Below are 20,320 nucleotides of genomic sequence, written 5' to 3'. Positions count from 1 at the left end.
TTTTAAAATGTCTGGGGAAACCGTACGTATACAGTATGTACCAGTGGGACAGCTGCTGACCGTCTTTCCCAACAAGCTCCCCTGATGTTCACATCATAGAATATTTAACTTCCCCTTCAGACTGAATTTGAGAGGAAAGTGTATATGATCTACCTCAAGCTTTGTGTGCAGGAGCAAAGTGGACAAAGGACTCTGCCTCTCATCCATCCACAACAGAACAATGGAGTTGTGTGTACAGTCCTGTCTCCCAGTAGCCTCACTGTGTGTGTGTGTGTTAGCCATTACAGTATGCAGTTCTTTCAATCGTTTGTACTGTGTTGACTTAGATTTTGAAACGGTGCTGTAACTAAACAAAGTGGAGAGATCCTGCTTAAAGGGTCTCATGTAAGGGTGATCCTTTAAGCAGGACAACAAAAGACAGAAGTGTAAAAAGATAATTGTTTATTTGGTTTTTGCCCACCAGTAGTTTATCCACAATCAGACTGAAAGAAAATATAGACTAAGGTACACGAAATGCAGGGATTTTTTAATATATAGCACAATTAATTTCATGGAGACAGCATATGTGCATACTTTAAAAGACTAATTCCAATATGATTACCACTGACTTCAAGAGAATAATCCCACGTCTGGAATTGGTTTGGATTATTTGGGACCGGAGCAACAGGGTCTTGGGAATTTTGTTAGTGAGCACAAACTAAAACATAAAATTCAATCACCTATCAATAGAACAAACAATAAATGGATTCACCCACCACTGTCACTGACAACTCAGTTTTTACACAGTAATGCAAAGTCCCCACTTGATAGCAACAACACGCAGAACAATCCTTACCATTACCAACTCAAGCTCTGTAATTGTTAAATATGCATAGCACACGCGTGCGTGCTATAAGTGAATGAATACATATAATACATTTAAAAAAAATTAAAGTGCTTTCGTCTGCCTTAAACTATTTTTGACAGAATGGTGTTGATACAGCATGATTGAGAGTTAAAATCACTTAGTTGTGTTCATCCATGCTGCGGCAAAGGCCAACAGACGTAAGTCATGATAGCAAAGAAATACTTAAGTAAAAGAGCACATGTGTCATAGTGAACTCCATTTCTGGACCAGCTTTACAGTACTAGTCAGATAACTGTGATTTTCATAAATCAGTTAACCATCAGCGCCATCATAGTAGGGATCAGTAGCAGGTTTGTATCTGTATGTGCTGGGGGAACTGAAGGGCTATTGACCAAATAAACCTACAACCATTTGTTCTTGTTAGACATCGCCAATCTGATAGAATTATGACTCAAATTTAAAAACATTTCACAATACAGCTTATATTACACATAATAAATTTAACGGAATTCCAGAATACAAATGGATGCAAACTCAGCAGTTCAATTAATTTATATTTATATATATATATTTTTAAGGTGCTTTATGTGTGTTAACACCACTGAAAACCTTGTGTGATGACTTTGAAAACAGAAGTAAGGATTAAAAGCTGGTTAAGAAAGAAAAGAGACACTGGTTGGTACTCGGGAGACAAACGTCTCATGTAGTCATTCCACATCACCTGAAGAACTGGCATGACGTTCACAAAGCACCACGTTCTGTTTTACAGGACACAGTCATCATCTCGCAGCATTTCAGCTGAGTGGGTATAAAAATAGACATTTGAGACCCTGATTATATGTTCATATGTGATTTTCTGCGACAACAAAAAAACAAAACACAATTTACAGCTGTCCCACTCATTGTATACACTGCATTTTAGACTTCATCCCCATCTAAAATGTGTTCTTGCATTACTCCCGGGGAAGGAGGTATACACTCATTACAAAACAGAACACAGAACGGCAATTATAATGTTGTCATACTCGTCATCAACCTCTATTATCAGTCCTTTCTTTGTTAATTACACTAAAATTACCTCTGAGAGTGTGACACAGATTTACTCGGGAGCAAGGAAGTGTGGTTGTGTGTGCGATGACATTACATCATCATGTCTTTGTGGTGCCTGGCTATGTGCTGGCTCTTCTCTGAAGGCCTCCTAAAGCCCTTGGTGCAGTAGTCACAGCGATGAGGGTAGTCCTTGGTGTGAATGGAGATCACATGACGTTTGAAGCCTGAAGCGTCCGTACTGTTATACTCACAATACTGGCACTGATAAACCTTCCTACCACTGTGTGTCTTCATGTGCTTCTTCAGCTCCGCCGGCTGCCGGAAGCCTCGCCGGCAGCGCTTGCACTTGAAGGGGAGGTCCTTTGTATGCAAAGACAGGATGTGACGACTCAAAGTGAAGGTGTCGGGGGCGTTGAAGTTACAATGTCGGCACTGATGCACTCTGTTGCCCTTGTGTGTCTCCGCATGTTTCTTTAACTCTGAAGGCCTGTGAAAGCCTTTCTCGCACACGTCACACTGATGGGGGAAGTCCTTGGTGTGAACTGAGATTATGTGACGTTTTAGATCGCTGGAGTTGGTGCTCTTGTGCTCACAGTGCGGGCACTGGTGGGTCTTGTGGCCTTGTACCATCTCTAGATGACGCTGGAGCTCCCGTGTGTCAGCATAGGCTTGAGGACAATGGCTGCACTTGAAAGGCAAATCTGCACCATGCTTGCTCTTGATGTGAGTCTTTAAGTTAGATTGATCAGCACAGCGGAACTCACAGTGCGGGCAGTGGTAGGGCTTCTCCCCTGTGTGGGTTCTCATGTGTTTCTTCAGCTCTGACGGGTGGCGGAAACCTTTGGCACACTCCACACACACGTGTGCAAAATTCTTACTGTGCACAGCCAGCAGGTGGCGGTTGAGCAGGCCCTGTTCGGCAGTCTCATAGTCGCAGTACTTGCAGTGATGCAGTTTGGGCTCCCGGTCCTTGACAATGAGCTTGTCGGAGCCAAGGGGACTCGACTCGTGATAACGGCGTGTGTACTCTGTGTATTCTGGAGAGCGCTCGCTGTTGTGGCTCAGCAGCTTGTGACTCTCTATGTGGTTGTGGAAACTGATCTTCTTGTTGGTGGTAAAATCACAGTCTGTACACTGGTACTTTTTCTTGAGCAGGTGGTCTGGGTGATTCTTCATGTGGCATTTGAGGAAGCCTCGAGAGCGGAACTTCTTTCCACATATGTGGCAGGGATAGACAGTCAAAGGCATACCATCTGGTCCAATGATAACAGCTAGAAGAGATTTGAAAAAGAGAGTGGACTTTGTCAAACAACCAAATATTTATCAAAGCATGCAAATATGCGATTCTGAAACAACAAGTGCCACATCACAACTTCATTTCATTTTTCCCAGAATTTGATGCTGTTCATACCAGTCTGACACTGTCGCGTCTCTCCTTTCTTCTTTTTCTTAGCTTTGGGTTTGAGGCCCCGGTTGGCGCCCATCCCATCCCGAATTTGCAGAAATTGTGTAGAAGTTCCATTCTTCACCTGATCGGCAGCATTATCTGCACAGAAAATTAACACTTTGATTATAATTAACAACAGTATAGAAATTAAAATACTAAAAATATGATTGTTATAAGTTTGCATTATGAAAGCACTATATAATAAATAGTAATAATGTATAATCAACGGTAATAATAAAGAGGCACAAACATCTGTTGATAATTTCTTCTCAACAATAAAAGATTAATGAACCTGTACGAAGAAAATTATTTAAAAATGTTTCAAAAAGGAACATACTAATATCATCATCGTCATCCTCATCACTGTCATCCTCATCATCCTCTTCCTCCTTTGGATGGTTCTTGACTGCCATGTAGACCATCTTATCTCGCCCAACTCCAAGTCTCCCAGATGATGCAGCTTCCAAATCAGGGTGGCCATTCTGGTAATCATCTTCTGTGATCACTTCTGTTCCACCTAGGAAGAAAACAAAATTAAAGCCATGATCTATCTTCAGCTCAACAGGGCAGAATACAGATAAATTAGGACAATATTGTTTGACTGTGAAAACAATTTTATTAAAAAAAACAAAAAACTCACCTAAATCATCATCTGCTTCAGCTTTAAAAATGTAGACTTTGATAACTTCTGAGCCATCCTCTTCTTTAGATTCCTTGTCGTCCATCACTTCAGTGCTGATCTCTAGGGGAGTGTCTCCTATGTCCAGCTTCTCTCCAACTTCATCCACTAAAGTAAAACACATTCTTTATTACTAAAAGTTTGCAGCCCTCAAAAATTAAACTGCATAAGAATTTATTAAAATAGGTAATTATATGACAGTCTATCTTACAGGAAATCATAAGATAATCCTCTGAGCTGCTTCTTGCGTCATCATCCTCATCCGTCTGCAGGGGAACAGCCTCAGTTTGTAACTGTTGGTGAATTATGGTCTCAGAGTTGGCCTCTGCCACCATCAAACCTTCTGACACAAGCTGGTGATCCAGAGTGTTGTCCTGGTGCTCAGACAGTAGCTCAGCAACAAACACCTGGTCGGGCATGTCATCTGAGTGCGGGTTTGAATCCTGTATGAGGTCTGAGGTTAAGACGTGGTGATGATGGGGGTCCAGTGCTTCCTCTATCGCAACTTCTGTGCCTAGTATGTTCTCAGGCATGATCACGCTGTGTTCTGATGACACCATGTCTTCATTTGACATTTCATGCGCTTCGACCCCTTGCGTTTGAAGACTTTCCACATCGACCTCCAGGCCTTCAACAACCTCAGCTTCTAAACTCCCCACTTCCACCTCCTCTTCAAGACCTTCAACCACGTGGGCTTCGAGGCCCTCAACATCCACCTCAGTTTCCAGGCCTTCCACAACATGCGCCTCTAGACCCTCCACTTCCACTTCCCCATCAAGCCCCTCAACAACTTGAGCTTCCAGCTCTACAACTTGTGTCTGCAGCTCTTCAACTACTTCTGCCTCTAAACCCTCTACATTTGCATGTAAGCTCTCCACAACTTCTGTCTCCAGTCCTTCAACCACTTGAGTCTCTAGGCCTTCCACTTCAAGCTCATGCTCCAGGAGTATGCCTTCATCTGTCATGACATCAGAAAGCAGCATACCCTCAGGCACAGAAACGACAATGTGCTCCCCATCAATGTGAGCCAGACCTCCCATGCCTGCAACTGTAAACAGAAGACATCAAAGCAATTAAAAACACAACCCAGTTTTAATGCACACTCTATCCATCGTAAAAGACCGGTTACTGTGTGTGTGAGAAAGTGCTCACTTTCTTATTTAAAATATGCAACATCATTTTTAAACAAATTACAAGATGACATTTTTAGATTAATTTCAAATTCTTTCAAATTAGGGAAGTTGCTTTGGGTGACATGCTGTCAAAATTTAAGGTTAATTATTGACAAAGAACTTTCATAGTTCAACATATTTACTGAATGCATCTTTTTAGATTTAAATAATGGCGATATTAATTTGAAGCTATGCTGGTCAGCCCTACAGTCCACTTACCAAAGTCTTGCATGATCATGGTGTGAGGCATCTTCAGCTCTTGAGTGTGCAGCTCCAACACTCCTCCTCCTTGATCCATGTCTTCAGTCAGAATAAAGGCTAAAATTTACAGCACACACTGTGTTAATAGATTTCCTTGACTACGTTAATGAAGGTGAATGCAAAAAATGATAATACACATTGGCGTATATTGAATACCTTCACATCCGAGGACAACTCTTAGAATAAAACCAGAAGCATACTCTCCCTTCCATCAAGGTAACAATCTCTCTGACAATAAAACACAAGCAATTCATAGTTAAGTTTCTGATAACAGAGAACAAGTAATGCTGAATGTGTCCAATTGGGATTAAGTTAAACAAGGGTACACGGTGATAAATAGGGTTTCTTTATCAGCCGGACATGCAGTGTTGCTGTAATAGGGCTGTTGTTGACCACTGGCTCCATCCTTTGCCTACCGACAGTACTACACACAGCTTCAGGAGGTACCGTAGAGTCTACACCTGGAGCTGGTTGAGCCTGATGGCGGGAGCCCCGCTGAAACGGAGCGTTGCTCCGCTCAGTTTGCGGAAGCCTTCGGTCTAGGGCTCAGAAGGCTCGTGGAAGTTATTTCCTTCCAAACTTGGTTGGAAAAATAAATATTCGTCATATGACGACTTAAATTGAGCCGAATGACATGTCTGCGGTGACTTTGCGGGTCCTTGTTTTCCCAATAAACAAGGACCCGCAACGTCCTATAACGCTATTACCCAGGAACAAAGCCAACGCCGTTAAGATATTTAGAATTTTAAGCAATGAATACAGGATTCAAAAGACCGCTTTACATGTAGAGTGTTAATGAGCGCTACTGACAGTACCGCAGGCATTATGCAATGCATACCAGGGCGGCTACCGCCCTCCGCCAACCGAAGCTAACTAGCAAGCAAGCTAGGACTGTTCCCCCGGGCGCCATTTTGTTTTAGCATAACTGCTAAATCGAGGAATACGGTAGCTGTTGTTATTTGCTGTTATGACGCATCACATCATAACAGCATTATTTGTAAAACTTGTTTACAAAAGTAAGCGACTAAAAAGCGTTGTATTACTATTTTTGCACGTCGATATAATCTGCGCGACAACTGATCGTCCAGCTAGCTAGCTTGCTAAGCTAAGTGAGGCGGCTTATGCCGCATAATCATGTTGTTTTTCTAAAAGGCTGAAGGAGGCCCACTACGGCCGACTGGGCCCTCATGTCTTATTCTACATACCTTTTTAGGTGACTAAAAATAATTTTACCTGATAACGTCGTCTTCCGACTCTATTGGTGTTTCTTCCCCTTCTTAATTTTGTCAGTTATTGTTTTGGTTTATTTTTGACGGTAAGCTAAGTGCGGCCTGCAGTTTTGGATCCCCGGGCACCCTTTGCTAGGCCTCGGCCAATCAGCTTGCTTCCTGACAAGCAGAGGGAGGGCGGGGGGCAGACAATGCGTGGCCTCGTTTACCGCTGATCCCTTACAGTGTGCGTCATGCATAAGAGAGCAGAGTTACATTGACATAGACAGGCTCTTGATGGGAAAATATTTTTTAAGGTTTTGAGCCACAAAATTCACACATCACGCCATAAATATAAGATTCGATGTGACTGCATATTGCACGCTCAGATTTCTGAAAGCGCAGATGAGGCCTGTAGGCCATTTGTCATAAGTGAAGAGGAGCACGAACACTGAGTTGTGAAGCGTTCGGTCATCCACTCAGTAAATATCCGTAAGAAAACGTGGCCTTTTTCTGTATAGTATGATCAGTTTAGTCATGATGCACACACTAGACTATGAATGCATTTAATAACACAAACACAAAAGCTACAATTCCATTTCAGGGTTGACTTTATTATCCATTTTTATTACAGCTCCGTATTATCAGAGGCACTGCATCTGGATGCATAGCCATATAAGGCACACAGCCTTCGTGCATAAACATTTACTTTAATACAGTGTTATTCAAAAGAAAACACTCAAAACAGTCTCTTGATACGGATTAAAAACGTCTGGAAAACATGATACCAATAGAATACAACAAATCAAAATGACTTCTATTAGAAGTTGTTGCAGCTGTGGTACAACTTGGCACAGACCAATTTGTCATGTTTCGTATTGTAAGGGCAGTGTGGCTTACAGGGATCGGAGTGTGTAATCACAGAGCAAAGACACAAAAATGACAGTTTCACAATAAACCAATCAACCATTTGTAAATTCACACAGATCACTGTGGGACATCTGGAAGATTTGTCATATTGCAGTTACACGATGATGAATAGGCTGTATTAAGGAAAAAAACAACAACACAGGCATGCAATACTCAAACCCATCATCTAGTAGGAATTCACAAAATATCACACAGCCAGCATTTTCTTCAAGTGAAATTGTCTTCATATCAGTGACTTCAAGAATTACTTAAACGCAACACAACTTTGAATATTCCAGCAGTTTCGGACAGTTGTCATAGAAAAATAAGTCAAACTGACAAAATTTTTTGGAAGCTCTATGTTGATCCATATCACAGGTGGAGTGTGCATCTGTGCCTTATTGTCTGCTTACAAATCCTCTCTGTGGGTTGACAATTTTTCATGCGAGGGATAGAGATGAGTCTTAAATATGAATCCAGTGCAGCCCAGTGCTCCAGTATGAAATTGGGGGGGGGGGGTGCACTACACACTTTATGGACACAGTAGCTTTGTTGTCTGTATAGTGTGAGTCAATAGGGAGAGGTCAGGGGAGGGCTGCAGCTGTGGACATCCTTCAATACTGGACAAACTCAGTAACAGCCGTCTTTCCAGGATTCATCTGAGATTCTAGTCATGCCCAGAGGTCTGTGAACAAAGTAGAAAATTCAACGCATTTTTTTATTATCTGAATGATAGAAATGCAACTGAACTGAAATCAAAAACTGACATGTACTTTTCCATATATGCACTTACCTTTTGGGTGACTGTGAAAGTTTCATCCTTGTGGATGCTGATGTCTGTCCTCGTCCCACAGAGGGCCTCACTGCCCCGGTGGAGGCTCTCCCATGTACATGGGATCCACTGGCGGAGCCGGGAGGCTGGACCTTGCGGCCCCCTCCTGATGGCAGCGCTTGAACAAGTGGAAGGCCTCTGGAAGACTGACGCCCAGGTACCATGGAGCCCACAGGGGTGACGGCTTTAACTGGAGCCCGTAGGGAGAGGGGCGACTGGCCGTTGCTACGCAGTCGACTACAAGCCATACCTTGTGTAAGAGAGGTAGAGAGGTGTAGCAGATAATGGAACAGCTACTGCTTTCATTAGGATTTGGATGTAAAATACAGTAATTATAAAATAGTGTGTGTGTGTGTGTATATATATAGCTACACCAATATGAAATTGTTGTTGTTGGTGATAAACTTGTCCTTTAGTGAAATATAATCAAGACCAAGAACTGTTCCAAGCTAGAAAAGTTGAATGAATCTCTAGAAGTCAAAAGAAAAGGCTACCAAAACTTTTTTTGGCCATTATGTTAATAGTCATTTATACATTTCTTCCTTTATGCTCACGTTAGATTTGGTGTGCTCACATTTTCTCAAGAAGTTTCATCAACCCAACACAGAACTGCAGTGTCTTTTTAGAGATTTTGTCAGGGCTTTGAATCAGAATTTCTTTGCCAATTGGTTCGTTCCTAACAGAAACAGTATATAACGTTATAATGTTTTTGGTTCTACATTTCACCCATGAATTGACGTTCCTGAACCAGTTAGAACAAAAAAATATAGTTACTGAACCATTTAATAACATTCCTTGTAAATATAAATAGGAAGGTAACTTTAGGACTTTTAAATCGGTTATTACGGCAATTAGTTCATATACTGTAAATATATCCCTACAGTAAACAGAGCAACAGCACTGATCCAGTTACGGAACAGAGGATGGAAAATCAGAGGGAGACCGAGAAGTTGCGTCAGTTTACGATGCAACAAAGTTTTAAAGTTTCAAAGCTTCAAAGTTTCAGTGCAAACACCAAGGAATTCTGCTCTGAAAATATCTGCAGCCAATGAGTTTATGTCTAAATCAAACATTTTTCCCGATTGACAGACTACAGTGTTTACCTGTTATGAATACAATGAGATTGGGAGACTGTCTTTTCCTTGATTGCTGGTGATATACATCAACTTCTCTTGACTCTCATCACGCATTGAATAAATAACAGGAAGGGAAACATGAGGTCAGATATATAAAAAAAGATATTAACCGGTCGCTATTAATTTGACTAACCGATTCTGTTCCAGAACATTAAAAAATATAAAGTTTTTGGTTCTGTTAGGGTTAGGGTTATATAAAAAGTTTCTGGTTTTAGTTTTCGTTCCATGAACTGGTTCAAAGCTCTGATTTTATACATTAAATTCAAAATGATAAATCCAACATTGCATGCCGTCTGTGATTTCTCATCCATTTATTGTCGTTATGCTGTTATCATGATTATTAGCAGTTTACTTTCAGTCTCTCGATTCCTTGGGATATGGTTGTCTTCCGGAGCAATCAAACAATATTTGGGGCTGGATATACTGTATGTAACTGTTCTAATCTCAAACATATGACGCAATGTGTTATTGGTAAAAGTAAAAAAAGAAAATTGGCTTATGGCTTATGTAACAAATAAAACATGTATTCATGTTTATTAAGGCTGTAGCTAAGACCATTCTTGGCTCATATCAACATTAATCACTCCGAACCTGTAGTCATGCAGAGGTTAAGACGAGCTGTGAGATAAACGTAACACCACAAAGGGGTTTACACAAGACAAATGCTGGACTGACAATATACCTGGAGTCATGCAGACGAGGACAAGAGGGGAGGGTTACCTGTGGAGGGGGACTGAGTCAGGTGGGACATGCGGTTGCCAGATGTCTGAAGGTTAGCCTCCATGCTACGGCTGTTTCTTACCGCCTCCAGGGAACGGAGGCTGGTGCGAGGGGTCAAATTAGGCATGCTGTGCCTCAACTCTTCTGGAACCGCACACACGAGAACAGAGTCAGCAACAGCACAACACACATCATTACAGCTGTGGTCTGGACAGTTACTCTGACATACTTGTTGGTGTAGATTCTGAACTAAATAAATAGTTATCGGTAATTGCCTACCCTCACTCTTAGCAAATTTAAGCAACTCTGCACTGGGGCCCTGGAGAGATCGCCTCGGTGTTCTTGTGCGCTGGGCCCCTAGTCGGCTGCTGTATTCCTGACCATGATTAGAGGTGGACGGAGAAAGGCACCGGGGAGAACTGAGGGGTGATGGGGTGAAGCGGGATTGTCGTTGGGGCATGGGGGAAAACTCATCCTCTTCATCTTCCAGGCTGTAACTGTCAAATTCCTGATCGCTGTAGGTGCCGCCGCGGCGCAGGGACTGCAGAGAGGTTGTGGAGCTACGGCGTGATGCTGATGCTGAGCTGGAGGCATAGTCCTGCCTCAGACCTGACACAAATAATACAAAGTTAGAAAACTGTATTCTTCTTCTTTCTTCTCCTTTCGGGCTTTCACTTCAGGGGTCGCCACAGTGAATCAGTTGCCTCCATCTAACCCTGTCTTCTGCATTCTCTTCTCTCACACCAACTACCTTCATGTCCTCTTTCACCACATCCATAAACCCCTTCTTTGGTTTTCCTCTAGGCCTCCTGCCTGGCAGTTCAAAACTCAGCATCCTTCTACCAATATATTCACTATCTCTCCTCTGGACATGTCCAAACCATCTCGGTCTGGCCTCTCTGACTTTATCTCCAGAACCTCTAACATGTGCTGTCCCTCTGATGTACTCATTCCTGATCCTATCTTTCCTGGTCACTCCCAAAGAGAACCTCGGCATCTTCATCATTCTCCTGTACCTGTTCCCTGCTCTCACTACGGATCAAAATGTCATCTGCAAATATCATAGTCCATAGTCCAACCTCGTCTGTCAGCCTGTCCATCACCATATCGAATAAGAAGGGGCTCAGAGCTGATCCCTGATGCAGTCCCACCTCCACCTTGAACTCCTCTGTCACACCTACAGCACACCTCACCACTGTCTTACAGTCCTCATACATGTCCTGCACCGCTCTCACATACTTCTCTGCCACTCCAGACTTCTTCATACAATACCACAGTTCCTCTCTGGGCACCCTGTCATAAGCTTTCTCCAGATCTACAAAAACACAATGCAGCTCCCTCTGGCCTTCTTTGTACTCCTCTATCAACATCGTCAAAGCAAATACTGCATCTGTAGTACTCTTTTTTGGCATGAAACCATACTGCTGCTCGCAAATGCTCACTTCTGCCCTTAATCTAGCTTCCACGACTCTTTCCCATAACTTCATTGTATGGCTCATCAGCTTTATTCCTCTGTGGTTGCCACAACTCTGCACATCTCCCCTGTTCTTAAAAATGGGCACCAGCACACTTCTCCATTCCTCAGGCATCTTCTCACTATCTAAGAAAACTGCATACATACACATAAAATCTTTCAATAGTATGCAAAGGACCATTACAGATAAAAATTAAAACACCTGTTGATTACTATTCATGGACGTCGAATTAATAACATTTTCCTTTTGTCGACCCTGAATGGTTCTTGAATTAGGCTCTAATGCAATTTCCTCCGGGATTAATAAAGTATCTATCTATCTATCTATCTATCTAGAAAACCAACTTAAATACTGATCGGTATACCCATGTATCATATGCCATTGGATGTAAGGAACCAAAATGAGTACCAATTAAGTCCCAGAGAGATAACAGTCATACCATTAAAAGTCGAATGACACCCATCCTGTACTTACTCTCCTCCTGTAGGCGAGCCATGATCTGGACATCGGTGAGATCCTGCAGCTTGTAGCCCATAGAGATGGAGTCATCCGATGTGCTGAGTTCACTATCTATAGAGGACTGGGAGCTCAGGGCCGACTGCATGTTTGTGACTCCTGTGAACACAGCCGGACACTGGTTACAGCAGGTACATTTATACATGAATGCCACTGTTCTAATCACGTCTGGGAAAGTTATTTTCAAGTGGGCTTTAGTCACTTTGCTCAGGTAGTGATTTCATGTAAGAATGGCCTAGTTAAACAAATCAAACCTCACTAAATAGTTACCACCAGAGGCTGTATTATAATGGCTCCTAAAGGAGAGAATACCCAAGCTGTTATTTCATACAATTCAAAAAACTTCACTTCGTCATATTCAAAACTAAAACTTTTAAATAAATAGTCCCTGTGAATAAGTCTTAACAATTTTCCTGAGCAATTAAATGATAATTAGATTTTTAAACAAGCTACCCAAACAGAATATAGATGTCATTAACAAAGACAAATCTGACATAAGTTTAAAGACCCCTGAGTGAAGCCCCTCCCTGATGAATGGGGACGTGTCTCACTGTAACAAGGGTATGACAAATGTCAGACCATTTCAGTTTCCACATATGAATGATCACAAAAATTAGATTCTAACACCATCTGTCACAGTCAGTTCAGTAGAGGACAAGGACTGATAGATCTGGCTCAAACAATTGTATTATTGCTTCAAGGTAATTAAATAGAACATCAGAAAATTGAAAAGTTGAAAAGGAAAAGTTGGTGAACTTTGATAAGTTGGAAAATATTGGACAAAAGCAGCTCCACCATCCATGCACTTCACCTTCCAGCTCATGCACATTGTAGGCTTACATCAACCATAATTTAGTTTTAAGTGTAATTTTCATACCATGATATATATGTCACATAAATATTTGGACCAGTTAACATAAAGCTTTCCGATTTAAGGCTGGTACACATGCAGGAGATTCGTCAGTCACGAGGTTTGTCAAGAGAAACACATCTCCTCTGACAAGGACAGCTGGATAGACAGTCTGTCAGACTCAGGCCTCACTCTGAATGAGCGAAACAGGAAGTGACTACACTATCCTGCGGCATTTGGTTATGTAAAGTGTTTGGGATTAGATCTGGTCACAAGCTGAGCATTTGACCAGTTCATGCAAATTTTGTTATTTACAGGGTTTTGGAAACAACATCAGCAGTGTTGATCGCTCACAATGTCTGGACAGTGAGACAATGTGAGGAATAAGAAGTAGTGATGTACGTTTAACCTTTTATTACCATAAAGTTTACATCACAGCAGAATCCATTTCACACAGGTTAGCATAGCCGAAGACCTTTAATTACACTTGTTCTCCATTTCCTATTGTAAACCTGATTATACTTTACTCTTGATAGTTTACCAAAGGAAAATCTTGTTTGTATTCTGTCAAGCGTTCACAGTTTCCAACTCAAAACAACATGAGGATCTACTCAATCATGCCTGACATAAATAAGCTGTCACAGAACACATGTGTTCTATCATTAAACAATGTTTGACTTCTGTGAGGTTTTGTGGCTGTAGGCTTTAAGAGTTTGTGGAATCTGGGCTTCCACATGTGCCTCACAGAAAAGCTGATCTCAAACACGAATGAAAACTTCCACATTTAATGTGAAGGTTTATTTAAATTTTTTGTTCATTTTAATACAGAAATAAAGTGAATGGTAAAGAATGTCTGCCTGGGAGAAACAGAAAAATTGTAAATAGTGCCCTACGTTCTATATGTGACAGAAAGCGGACATGCAACAACCACAAAACAGTGTTAAAAAATAACATGAAGCGCTCTTGACAGGACACACACATCAAGTGATCCACATCTTTACGAGAGCTGACATCAGTCCTACTGTTGTGTTGAGCTTAAACTGATGAGCGCGGTGTGTTAATGCCATGCCATACCTGAATTGCCACAAGTTAGTAGAGATTTGTTAGTTGATTTGTGGTACCCAGGAGAGATCAGGCCTGAGCCGGTGGAGCCTGCATCAGCTGATGGACTACTGTACATGTTCCTCCATCGAGATGCTGCAGGGAACACAAGAGGAGAGAAGAAAATCTTTCAGAAGAGAATACTGTAAGTAAATTTAAAAGGGATGGTGTTAAAAGAGAAACACAAAAAACTGCTCCGTTTGTTTGGAAATGATAGTAAGTGCTGTGTATTATTGGTGAAATTGATCAGAGGATGCAGTGATTACTAAACAAATGCTCTCATCACTCAGACACAGCTCAGCCAATCATAGTGATGCTCAACAGCAACAAGATGAGATCAACAAATGAAGAGGCATTATCTCCAGACTATTATGTCGCTATCTGTATTGTACAGCGCAGGATGATGTGGACGCAACCCCCCCCCACAAACCTCTCGACAAAACAAGCATCAGTATACGTAATCACATCCATCTGACACTAAGTTATACTCTAACTGTATTTCGTATGTTAAATGAATGAATCCAGTAATGCCACTGTGACACAGCAGCCTTTGTGCATTTCAGAAATAATTACGAACCACTGAATTTCTATTTTAAAAGGAGACATTGGCAGACAAGATTAATCAGCTGCATAAAGACTTAAAAGCACTCCTACGTCAAGGACATTAAACATTTTACAATATATTGATTTAAATGTATGTGTGTGTGTGCGTGTGTTGGTTGCAGAGTAGTGTGCTTTTATATGCTTATTCATTTTTTTCCATTTGTCCATAGCTTATTTTGTTGAATCGCTCTTTGAGTTTTGTCTTGGTTGCTCTGCTTAAAAAACAAACAAAAAAAACATCATCATTGTTGTAAATACAGTTTGAGGTTTTACAAACTGTGTACACAATTTGATGCTCAGTGGAATGGGTGGAACCAATAATGCCTTGACAGATAACCTGTCAGTTAAATAAAGAGTAATCTCCATGACATGTTTTATTCTATAATGTGTTTCTTCATGCCGACGCTTAGCAGAAACAATAGTCTCTCCGCCGCCGGGTAGTTTCATGGATCGTTCTTGCCATTAAGAAAAGGGAGCTGACCTGGGTGGAGGAGGTAATCCAACCCATCCCAAGACCTCATTTAGTCACCCAGTCCTAGTGTGAACAGCCTGTTCTTCAGGTTCTGCAGTGTGCAGGAAGTAGGAGCCGTGAACAAGATAAATAATAAATGATGTCTGTTGGATCAGACACAAATTTCCACACAGATGTCCTGATGTACACAGTAGGCAAGCATGTCGCTTCCCTTTGTCAAACAAGTGAAACAAATGTTGATCCGTGCTCATGGACATCAGCGGTGAACAGTAAATAAGAGTGCAGCATACTCACTGAAGAAAGAAAAGACTTTCTCCCTCAGATGAATTAGGTTGTTGAATTAGGCCAACCACCTCTAAGGCAGCAGCATGTGACTCACACAAACAAACATTTGTTAAGGTTACAAAAGCTGCTGTGAGTTTGGATGGATTGAGGGGATTGTTTTAATGGGAATGGAAAAATCAAACGAATAAAAACATCAGCTCAGGCATTTGAAAGAGCTGAAAACAAAAATGTACATATGGGGGTGTTAAACACTTACTCTGGTCCAAACGGCTGATCAGGGTCCGACAAGCCAGTTCTGTCTCTGGGCTGTGATGGTCCAGAACCTGCCGACACCACTTCAACGGAGACTCAGGGCCGGGATCTACTGCCTGCTTTTTTGGTGACACATACAACCTGTAGAAAAGACAAGCAGAGAATAGGGAAATAAATTATTACAGAGAGAATATACGGTGTAAAAGGGAATAACAGAGTCACACAGACAGAAGTGACAGCAACAGGCACAATATCTGGCTGCACACTAACGTGAACAAAAAGCCTAGAATGACATTAACTGTACTGAGCAGTCCATGTGCAGTAAGACTCACACTGTGCATGCAGAATTGAGAACTGAATGCTTTTCACTTAGCAGCAGTGATACCCAATCAAACAGCCTGTTCTGTAAATGAACTACTGCATGTTATCAGACCTCACAATGACAGCAAACTACCAGTAATTCACCACAGGTGGTGTCACACGGACCGATCCTTTGAGTCAGACACACAAAGAACCCAGAATGACTGGTCGTAGACCAATCAACAGCAAATCATCTTCCCACTGGGGAAACACGAAAGGACCCATTTGTCACTGGGATGAATGACAATGCGGAGCAATATTCAGGTCACACATAGAGCCAGAGACCACAGCTCATCTGTGTGTGGCGGCAGTGGGGGGAGTAATGCACTTCACACAGGAACCCTGGCCGATGTGGAATAATGACATGCATTGTGTTTGGCTTTGCTACATTCAGTACTGGTCACAGGCTATCTGGTTGGTTGATGCCATTCACACAAGACATAAGTCCATCACTGCAGTGCCACAAGTCAAGTAGGGTCAAAGGTCTACTCATGACTGTAAATGAATGTGTAACTTTTGCTGAGGTAAGTATGATTTACAAGATATGCTCTTCACAAAAGAGGTTACAATTTACGTTGAAGAATCAACACTAATGATGTATAAACATGCAACCCTCTCCTAAAATAATAATGACGCATAACTGGGTAGAGCTAATCCAATAATTGTTGGTATTGTTTCTCCCTAAGACTGACCATGTGTCATTCTAGAAATTACTAACCACATTTTTCTCGTGTAGATTTTAATCCTAAATTAAAAAAAAAAAAAAAATCAGAAACCCGTAGAACCAGGTCCTGGAGCTGCTCCATTCCTGCTACAGTCTAGTCACACGGAGGGGCCTCAGGTCACATGCAGTGAAATCCCACCCAAAGCATTTTAGCCATGCAGCCAAAAGCAAATCAGATTATGTTGCTGTTGGGATTAGTGGTTGTTTTGGTTATGATCACCAAACAGAGCACATATGGTATGGCTAATAATGTGACGTCAAAATTAATCAAGTAGGGTCTAGCTGTTGAGTGCACTGGCTCCGCTGCTTCAGTTGCTGTCAGTAAACACAATATGATACCGGTTTTTGGCAATGCAATGTGCACGCCTTCAACAAGCACGGATACTCTCGGTCATAAAAACTAGAATGGTTTATTAGAGGGCAACATTCTATACTGTGTTACACTGAACCTCATTCATGAGTTAATTATTACAGACACTGTTTTGCTATTGTTAAATATGTTGTAACAACACTGGAAATACAGATCAACCACTAAACCTTAATGTAATATTTTTTAGATCACTTTTCTCCTTGAAAGCATTATAGAAAACATATTTGAACACATATTTTCCTTCATGCTTCGTTTAGGGGAACGTAACTTGCCAAACAGACTATGTATGCAAAGCATGTTAATAACACAGGCCTGAGGGCTTAGAATTTAAATCATATAAACAACTTTTACATTCTTGTATTGAAACTGCTCATGAAGTTATCTAGTTTGATTACTTGTTGTTCTTAAAACACTTGTCTCCATCAAGGACTGAGCCTTTCCTCACAATTACACTGAGTATGTCGTTTGAAAAGTACAATAGAGATGAGAATAAAAGAGCAATTTGTCTTTGTCAGGAATTTTCCAGTTTATAGAAGCTGCCCCAAGAGGGAATAACACGTTACAAAAAGAAATGAATTTAAAATTAAAACACACACACACACACGTAGCTGAAGGTGCTCCTTGAGCTATACACAAACAACATGCAAACTTTAAAAGTAGCAGCCCCGTAGGCTGTACCGTCACAAATCAGCTTCCCTTGAATATAACACATGCACTTCCACATATCATGGGAACTATTGGTGATCTCTCACACCTGTAAAAACATTGCATTGCATATTAAACATATGCATGGTAACCCACATAACTGTGACAATGGGAGGCCATCTAAGAGACAGACAAATTGTAAGACAAGCAGAAAACACATACCAACTGTCCTCATCCTCTACGTCTGCACACTCATCCTCCAGATCTAGGACATCCACCTCATCCAGGGCAGTTTGGTCCACACCTGAATCACTTTCTGCAAGTGTCTCTGACTCAATATTGTCCCGAGATGGGCTGTCTGGCATTTGCCTCTGGCCACCAGACTGCCCCCCTCCATTGCTGTAGGTCAAGGAGAGAAAGTCCCCACACGGCCTCTGTTCCTCTTCTTCATGCCCTTCCTCCCGCTGGTTGGTCACAGGCGTAGGGGACATCCTCATGTCGCTACTGCTGTCTTGGGGACGTGACACCTCAAAGTCTGGGGTGTCCAGGTTACCACGACGATCCAATCTGAGGTGGGGCTCACAGGAAGCTGAGAAGCTGTTGTTGTCTCCTCTGTGACTGATACTCTTCTTACTCTCCCTGTTGCGCAGGGTCTCATTCTGGACCTCCAACCTGTGGACCAGCTCCTGCAGCTTACGGACCTCCTCCAGTTCCACCCCTTCCAGGTCTTGTCCCTCCACCACTTCCTCCTGGCACCCTGGCTTGGCAGTCTCCATGAGACCAGTAGAAGAATCACCACCAGGAAGGGGGACCACGCTGGCACTGTCCGGGACCACCATGCTCCCACACTGCTGAGAGGATGAGAGGCATTATGACAACACACAGGTCTATCAGTAGTAACACAATAATCATACGTCGTGCTGCCAAGTTTACCAATTATGATGAGTGAAGTCTTGCCAGCAAAACACATTTATGGTGTATGTAAACACTGAAGTAACCAGGAGTTATTGCATGTTAACACAAGTAAACCACATGTCCAGTAACATTACTCCAGACGTGTCACTTGTGAATGAATAATTCCATCTCAGCTAACAAACACCACTCTGAGCATTTCCTCGTTGCATCGATGCTAAAGCAAAACACTGTCACTGTTACCAGAAAGCTAGCTATAAGATGCGAACCATTACATCTGCCACCAAGCTGCGAAACAACAACAACACTGTACGCGTTCCAAGCATAAATACGCGAACGTGTAGCCACTCTATTCATTGTCTTGTCGGTGGGCATGCTACCGGTGACAGACGTACCGGTCGGTGAGCCGCGCTGTCCCAGCGAGCTGATGACTGAGCTTGCCGCCACTCGCAGCTCAAACTCCTCTGCGCACCAGCGACCGCATCAATGAAGCGACTGATTGCATTAACCTGTAAATGGTCCTCCGCTCAGTCTCTGGTGATTGTCAAGGCGCCCTGCGTAACTTTCATTCGGTTAGTCCATAGCCTCTTGTTGCTGGAGCATCACCGGCAGCGTTTACCCTGTCGCTCGCCGCTAACTAGCTTGTTGATGGACTTAGTTAGCCCAGCGCACTAACCTGCGCCAGCTCTCGCCCCTCCCCCGACAGATTTCTGTCCTGTTCGCTGGCGCCCCCCCGTGTTCGGATGCGGTACTGCAATGACAGCATGGAGCCGCTGGGTGTCGCTAAATGGAGCTACACACCGCTCCAACGTGAAGGCAATAGGGATTTGACAATTAAGAGGATACCTGTAGAAATCTAGAAATCTATCTATCTATCTTAGTCAGATAGAGTTTTTAATTTTCATTTACGTACGTATGCACAGGCCTCTGCACACGCACCAACACACACAAAGAAATCTGTTGTCACATGCAAATAGGGAGAGGGTAATGTTAGAGCAACAGGCAGCGACATTTCCCTGGACCCAAAGAACAACTTGTTGGGAACAACGCCTTGCTCAAGGGTACCCCGGCAGAGGTGAACTGCCGCATCTCCAGCTACCGGTTATCCTCCGGTCCCCAACCCATGTAAGCTCCAGTGGACCAAGTTGCCAGCACCCCTTAAAATCTAAGTTGTCTGACCGGGAATCGAGCCCGAGCCGAGGCAGTGAAAGCGCCAAATCGTAATCACTAGACCACCAGGGAAGCCATTGACGGTACATGGAGCAGAAGTCCCAAGACAAACGGAGTACAACGAGCAACCTATTTTTATTTGAAATTAAGAAAAAACATATCCATGGTAATCAAAAATCTTATACAGAAATTGAGGTTTTGATGAATAACATAAATTAATTTACCCTACGAGCTACCATGCTGTATAATTACTTGAAAATATTGACAATTTTATGCTTTGCTATGTCAAAAATATGTTTTTAGTACATATTTAAAAATAAATAA

At 42.3% G+C, this 20,320-nt stretch overlaps 2 protein-coding genes and 1 long non-coding RNA gene across 8 annotated transcripts; 1 reads left to right on the top strand and 2 right to left on the bottom strand.

The window, feature by feature from the left end:
* Positions 1 to 424: 424 nt before the first annotated feature.
* On the bottom strand, positions 425 to 7,122 carry znf711 (zinc finger protein 711). Of its 2 annotated transcripts, XM_068325160.1 has the most exons (8): positions 6,690 to 7,121; positions 5,613 to 5,684; positions 5,415 to 5,513; positions 4,235 to 5,071; positions 3,985 to 4,131; positions 3,682 to 3,861; positions 3,309 to 3,443; positions 425 to 3,168 (listed from the first exon to the last, which is right to left on the bottom strand). In XM_068325160.1, the coding sequence occupies exons 3-8, from the start codon at positions 5,491 to 5,493 to the stop codon at positions 1,988 to 1,990; spliced, it is 2,559 nt and encodes an 852-aa protein (XP_068181261.1). In that variant the 5' UTR covers positions 5,494 to 5,513; positions 5,613 to 5,684; positions 6,690 to 7,121; the 3' UTR covers positions 425 to 1,987. The 2 variants fall into 2 exon arrangements, with proteins under 2 accessions (XP_068181261.1, XP_068181262.1); XM_068325161.1 differs by lacking the exon at positions 5,613 to 5,684 and having other exon boundaries at positions 6,690 to 7,122.
* Positions 7,123 to 7,252: 130 nt separating this feature from the next.
* Positions 7,253 to 19,492, bottom strand: zgc:66447 (SLAIN motif-containing protein-like). Of its 4 annotated transcripts, none has more exons than XM_068325164.1 (9): positions 19,222 to 19,492; positions 18,137 to 18,765; positions 15,820 to 15,956; positions 14,177 to 14,299; positions 12,211 to 12,351; positions 10,541 to 10,870; positions 10,262 to 10,405; positions 8,367 to 8,655; positions 7,253 to 8,258 (listed from the first exon to the last, which is right to left on the bottom strand). In XM_068325164.1, exons 2-9 carry the CDS (start codon positions 18,751 to 18,753, stop codon positions 8,204 to 8,206), a joined length of 1,836 nt encoding a protein of 611 aa, XP_068181265.1. In that variant the 5' UTR covers positions 18,754 to 18,765; positions 19,222 to 19,492; the 3' UTR covers positions 7,253 to 8,203. The 4 variants fall into 4 exon arrangements, with proteins under 4 accessions (XP_068181265.1, XP_068181263.1, XP_068181266.1 ...); XM_068325162.1 differs by having other exon boundaries at positions 18,137 to 18,762; XM_068325165.1 differs by having other exon boundaries at positions 18,137 to 18,762; positions 19,336 to 19,492.
* Positions 8,120 to 15,381, top strand: LOC137602446 (uncharacterized). Of its 2 annotated transcripts, none has more exons than XR_011037162.1 (6): positions 8,120 to 8,256; positions 8,428 to 8,562; positions 10,783 to 10,889; positions 12,224 to 12,383; positions 14,228 to 14,348; positions 14,494 to 15,381. It is a non-coding gene; the product is annotated as an uncharacterized lncRNA (long non-coding RNA). The 2 variants fall into 2 exon arrangements; XR_011037161.1 differs by having other exon boundaries at positions 8,428 to 8,660.
* Positions 19,493 to 20,320: the final 828 nt, after the last annotated feature.

Source organism: Antennarius striatus, chromosome 10, assembly GCF_040054535.1.
Source record: "Antennarius striatus isolate MH-2024 chromosome 10, ASM4005453v1, whole genome shotgun sequence".
NCBI lineage: Eukaryota > Metazoa > Chordata > Actinopteri > Lophiiformes > Antennariidae > Antennarius > Antennarius striatus.
The sequence above is the reverse complement of the archived record's forward strand: the minus strand, read 5'-3'. Positions and strand labels throughout refer to the sequence as shown.

Excerpts from the sequence above, each read along its gene's own strand:
- znf711 (XM_068325161.1), bottom strand. The coding sequence starts at position 5,493 with ATGGATCAAGGAGGAGGAGTGTTGGAGCTGCACACTCAAGAGCTGAAG. Across the intron at positions 3,862-3,984 it reads TGAAGCAGATGATGATTTAG|GTGGAACAGAAGTGATCACA; the intron begins GTGAGTTTTTTG and ends TTTTCTTCCTAG. Across the intron at positions 3,169-3,308 it reads GACGCGACAGTGTCAGACTG|CTGTTATCATTGGACCAGAT; the intron begins GTATGAACAGCA and ends AATCTCTTCTAG.
- zgc:66447 (XM_068325164.1), bottom strand. The coding sequence starts at position 18,753 with ATGGTGGTCCCGGACAGTGCCAGCGTGGTCCCCCTTCCTGGTGGTGAT. Across the intron at positions 14,300-15,819 it reads GATCAGCCGTTTGGACCAGA|CATCTCGATGGAGGAACATG; the intron begins GTAAGTGTTTAA and ends TGTTCCCTGCAG. Across the intron at positions 8,656-10,261 it reads GACTCAGTCCCCCTCCACAG|GTATGGCTTGTAGTCGACTG; the intron begins GTAACCCTCCCC and ends CTCTTACACAAG.